The sequence below is a fragment of the Carassius carassius genome, chromosome 1 (genome assembly GCF_963082965.1).
Source record: "Carassius carassius chromosome 1, fCarCar2.1, whole genome shotgun sequence".
Classification (NCBI taxonomy): Eukaryota; Metazoa; Chordata; class Actinopteri; order Cypriniformes; family Cyprinidae; genus Carassius; species Carassius carassius.
Genome location: NC_081755.1, coordinates 41,344,837 through 41,350,836, shown reverse-complemented (window position 1 = coordinate 41,350,836; position 6,000 = coordinate 41,344,837). Strand labels below are relative to the sequence as shown.

General features: G+C 40.6%; 1 protein-coding gene across 1 annotated transcript in view; it reads left to right on the top strand.

Annotated features, from left to right (window-relative positions):
• The first annotated feature begins 468 nt into the window (after positions 1-468).
• olfm2a (olfactomedin 2a) overlaps positions 469-6,000 on the top strand; it is a 68,279-nt gene continuing 62,747 nt past the window's right edge. Inside the window, exon 1 of the mRNA XM_059559308.1 lies at positions 469-920. Coding sequence (XP_059415291.1) covers positions 864-920 — 57 coding nt within the window. The 5' untranslated portion in view covers positions 469-863. The remainder of the gene's footprint in view (positions 921-6,000) is intronic.

Below are 6,000 nucleotides of genomic sequence, written 5' to 3'. Positions count from 1 at the left end.
CTCTCGAATTAATATTTTATGTCTGTTTATTTATTTGTTTTGTTAAGTATCCCTGTAATAACTGGGATAATGTGCAGTAAGCTGGTCATTATCACAAAATAACCCCTTACAAGACACCTCTTGATCTGGCCGTCGGAGTTCTTTTACAATAATGACCGGCTGACTACATAGATTATCCCTTACTTAGAGACGCCGCTAACTGTCAGCAACTCTCTTTCACATGCAAAACGCCGCTAATACGCTGCTCAAAGTCTAATCCAATCATCAAACCGCCCCTATCATAATGTCACAGCTTTCCTGGGGATATGCGTGTCATTTCATCCCATCTCAAAAATCCATTGTTTGTGCAACAGACTGGGATGTCAATACAAAGCCTCCTCTTTCACCCTCACACACACACACCGGAGCGGCTGGGCTGCATCTCTTTGATTCCGTTCCCAGAGCGTCAATGTGTGCTGCTCCTAGCGTCGGAGCATCGCAAGCACATTAGTCACCTTCCAACCTCTGCAACTCGAGCTCAGGCAGTCGATCCCATTTCAAAAAAAGCCTGCTGAGAAGAGAACTGCTCGACTTCATTTCCCGTGGCCGTTTACAACGGTGACCTCTTGGTGGCGGTCACAAGCGAACGATAGGAGACTAATCATAAAACACAAGGCGGCTCGTTGTGCCGTGGCACAGTGGGGGTAATCTGTCTCCGTGAGCTGAATAAACCCCAGCGCGTGCCGCCTGTGATGTGGATCGTCGCGCGCGCTCGACAGAACATTGACAGAATCCTGCGCGGAGCTTAAGGAAGGCAGACGAGCTCTGAAAACGAAAGTGTCCTAGTGCTGGTGGTGGTCGGGAACGCTGTCATTTCGAGAGGAATGCATCTCTTGAGTGCCATGTTCCTGCTACTGATGTTATCTACTATACCCTGCGAGGTAAGATGTCCTCGTAGCATGCGAAATACTGCTCATCATCATAACCTGTGTTGTTAATACGCATTGTGGCGAGATGCACAGTGGCTTATTTGATTATCAGTTTCTAAACAAGTGCTGAGCATTAGCTCATTGGAGGTTAGTGGCTGTTAAGTTGTTTGAAAAAATCGCAGACGCAGGGAAGGTTTTCTAAGAATCTGGGAACTCGATTAAGAGGACGACAGCTGAAAAGTTTCGCGATGAATCACAGTCTTCAACCCCGAATGTTTCATCACAACCGGACTTGTGTTTGTTGGAGCACTGTTCGTATCGTCACAGAAGCACTTGTAAGAGCTCTTTTTGTTTGTTCGCCTCGAGTGTGAGATTTCCTCGCGCTGGCTGATGAGAGCTGAAGTGACAGATGTGAATTGAAGTGAAGGACGTCGCATTACCTGACCTGGAAATATACAGGCAAAATCAGACATGCGAAAATTTCACACGGCTACTTGAGTGTGAAATTTTCATAGACTCGCCAAAACTACTCTTCTATTAGTCGTTGTCGTTTAGGTGTCAGCTGTTAATTATCAATAGCCAAACTGGACTCTTTGAATTGTGAAAAGTAAGCGTTTCCTTAGGAATCACGCAATGAAAAACTATGGTCAGATTGGTCAGGACCATGGACAGCGCTCAACCAATGGCGTTTATGTTGGCTGAAGTCGCCTCGGACATTTCCGCAGACGCACTCTGTTTCGAGTGAATTGTTACCCGTGCAACAACTTAATAAAAGCTATAACTAGCAATGTAATTGGTAAATATTCAGTTTGTTTTAAATGCTGCTGCAATAAATAGTAGGAGAGGCTGGAGAGTGTCGTAACGGGGTGAGTTGTAATTAACCAATTGGGAATGTGCTACAGAGTGACATCATTAACATTCTAACATTGTAGAATGTTGTAGGTTACATCTACAGTATGTTTTAAAATATAAAGCTTTGGATGTAAGATAACAGGTGAAGTAATGTTTATTAGTAGTATTATAATTTGTAGCAAAATAATGCAAATGGCTGTTAAATGAATATTTTTTCACTTTTTAAATGACAGAAGTAGTGTCATCTGACTGAGCAGATGGGGACGGTTTTACAGTAAAAAAAAAAAAAATCTCCTACTGCATTTGCCACACTTGTAAGACAGCTACTGCACACGGTCTGTTATGTTGTTAGAGACACAAGTCTTTGTTTTGATTTGATTTGCTATTTTGTATTAGGCCTTACATGATTACCATTTTTGAATTAGATTAGGTGATGAGATGAATGGGTTAGGGGTTATGAAATATTTATTCTGAACAAGTAAATTTGATTACCAAAATACATTCATGAAGCAAATTTATATTGTCCATGCTTTCTGTTAATGCAATGAGCTATTTAGTAAGGATGTAACAGCACCACTCTTTGACACTAATTTACACTGATTACTATTTTCAAAATTTCTGAAATAACTTAATTTGTCAAAGTTATATATATGAAAAAAGTAATGTTACAGACTCTGAAACAATGTGTTACAACACTCTCTGGTCTTCCATAAATTTGTTCACTTCTGCATAATAAATGATTAAGGCATTTTCTTTAAACTGTGTTAGCACAGCTCTGCTGTGTTTTATCTTATTGTCAGTGGTGTCTAGAACTGAAAATTATTAAAACCTCTAGAACTATTTCCATTATTTTTATACATTATATTATTTCCATTAGTTTTCATCGCATGCTATGTTAATATCATGTTAATGCTATTATAAGTAAAAAATAAATGAAAATGAAACCCAAGAACATATGACTTCCCACTATGTGGCATAATTAGAGACTGGAGATGATGCATTTGATTAGATGTAACCTGTGTGCTCTATAAAGCAGTATGTTAAGCAGCCTGAGACTGATTTTAATATTAGAGAAAAAGGAAATGATACGGTACAAGATGTGTGCACAGTTTGCAAATTTTCAGATTTTGCTGTTACAGACATACATTAGAATATGTAAATGTGAACGCATCAGTAAAATATATGAGAGTCCTGTAGGCATGTGCAGGAATGTATATTTCTATTTCTTCACCCCAAACTTCTTATAATTGGCCCAAGGGGACAATTTGTTGTAAGTGTTTGCATTAAATATTAAATGTAGAAGAGAAAATATGGCACCACCCATCTCCCTGATGTAGAAATGTAGACATAAAAAATGGATGAATTCTTCTGGTGTTTCTCTATCCTGCTAGGACTACTTCACATGGGATGCAGGGAATGTTCACATGCATGGACTTACAAACTTGTAGCTATACACACAAACCTTCAGACTAAAACAACCATGCAAACCATGAAATATGCAATGTTTAAATGAGACAGATGCACTTGTTTGCTCACGACTTGTGTTTGTTAAGTACCCACAATGCCCTGGGGCCCTGACAACCAGTGATACAGATGGCCGACCTTGATGATCCCCTTTTATGATTACATCCCTTGCACACTTAACGCACTTCACACGTCTGTGCATCTCTGTCCATGTATGTGTAAATGCTCTCCGATGTGCATTGTGTTCTTAAAAAAGGACAAACAGAGGATCAAATTCTATTTAGGCCATAAAACTGGATAGAACTGGGTTTAATTAGACTCTGGGAAACATAGAGTTTAAGCAGAATGCAGATTAGCAACAATAACAGTTTAACAAATTAAAAGCTCGTTTTGTTCTCAGCTCTCTGCGATGATTCACTCAATAATCATTAACTTGAATCAGATCGCAGACCTTTATTGCTACACTGGACGCAAATGGCATTTTTGCTTTTTCTTTCCTCGGTTCATAGCGCATTGTATTATTTATAGGCAAACCTATTCAGTCTGTATCAACAGATGTACGTTTATTAGAGTCTCATCTTCTTAATTAGTTTTGAGTGGCTGCTCACAGTTGGGATCGGACATCTATTGACTGCTATCATTAGCGCTGTTCAAAGCGAGGGCTACCACCAGGCGCTAACACGCAGGCATCTTAAAGAAACTTTAATTAGTTTATTTTAAAACATTATTACACATATTGACATTTTAAATCTACACGCTCAACTGTGAATCACGTACTGTATACGTTGACAGCAACGAGCGATGATTCCACACAATGACAGACATTAGCCACAAATCTGCTCGCAATCAACGTCTCCATCAAATGTAATTAGCTAGTGCATTAGAGGCAAACACGTTAGCTTAGATATGCAGCTCAAGGGGCCCACTGGATGTGTCTGATCATTCCTTGCTTTAATGGCATCACAGAGCTGTCATGAGAGCATCGGATAGCTCCTTTCAGCTGGAAGGCAGAGCGCTTCCATTTGAAGCCATCCATCAATGAAATTATCATTTTTGATTTAAAAAAAAAAGGAATGATATGGGAGGCTGGGTGGATACACTTTGCCAGCCCCCAGAGACATTGAGAGATGCAAAACTATCACTTTTAGCTTTTCAAATGAGGGGGTTTCCTGTTTATTCACTATTTAGCCCTGTTATATCAAACTCTCTGTGGGGGAGAGGTGCTAATTGGTTGCGACTGTGAGACAAAACCCTCATAAGTTGATCAAAAGCTGTTCACGGCCCGTTTTTTCACTTTGTTTTGAAAAATACACCGGAGACGTGCATCAAAAGTAAATGGCTACAATTGTTTAATAAAACTGTTTAAACGTGCAGGCTTTTGAGAAATGGAGAAGCCACTCACTGTGGAAAGTCGCCCAGCTGGAGAGAAGTGAAATAATGTGCTTCAGACCTGCTGTTCGATAGAAATTCTCGGTTGTACTTTGGAATTCACTTTAATGCAGTCGTTTAATAATAAGTTAGGTAGGAGCTGGCTGCCGCAGTCCCGAAATTTTATTAAAAGGGAAATATGAGATAAAATGAATAATTTCAGTAAAGCTGCAGTAAGATGTAATTTCTGCTCCCCCTGTAGGAGTTATTAGTCATGCGGGGTCAAGCGAAGCTTCCCCTGGATCATGTGAATGGGTGTCATTTTTTTTACAGCTAGTAAAAACAAAAATTGTGGGCATATGAAATAATGCCCAATTCGAATAAGCAACTGGTGGCAGCATGATCCAGCCAGTACTGGCCAGGACAGAGTGTTTGCATGGCACTGGACCAGAGCGTGTCAGATACGAGCAGCTGTATCACTACTTTCGGGGCACATCCAGCCTAAAGAAAGATGTGCAGTGTTCTGAATTATGATTGGTCCAGTCCAAGTCAGTTCATCTTGCCCACCAGCTAAAAGGCCTATTATACACCCATTTGATCAGATGTGAGATAATGCGCGTGAAGCTATTAGGCCTCCTTTCTAAAGTTAGCTTGGCAATGAAAATGGCCTCATTGTAGATTTTGGATGTTGAGAGACTAATAAATATCAGAAGCGGTGATGGTGCTCTTGGATGGCGGTCAGAAAAGGGCAGTGAAGCTTCAGTCTCCTATGAGATCAAGGACGTGCAGGCAGGTCGGACAGGATGTGCTCTGCCAGCCATTATTCTGACTTCCAAATGGGGAATTAGACAAATGAAAAAGCCCAGGACGAGCAGCATAAATCTCTTCACCAGAACCTTGAGCACGAACAAGAGTGGCCAGCAAACCCACTACTGCTCTGCATCCTCACTAACGCCAGCAGCTGTAAACTTGAAACTCTGTGTGATGTAATTTTTATCATAAAAAAATTCACTGATATCAGTGCAAGCTGTTCATGTGAAGGCCAGTTTTTCGTGCACGGACAACATCACTTGTGCGAGTGATCTGAGCGATTGAAAAGAATAGTCCCCTAGATAATGTGGATGTGTGTGCATCTGTCCACGCTCATGGTCAAAGGTGTATAGGTTGAAAGGCTTGCATGCTCAACTGTGTGCAAGATGGAAATAGAAAATGAAGTATACCTGAGCCTTAATGCCCCACAATTAGGCCTGCGAATCCAACATTGATTCCAATTCCAGAATCGGATACATAAAGATTAAAAAATGAAAATTACAGTATGTCATAAATGACTCACCCTCATGTCGTTCCAAACCCATAAGGTTCATCTTCGGAACACAGTTAGTCCGAGAAGTTTCTGTCCCTCCACTGA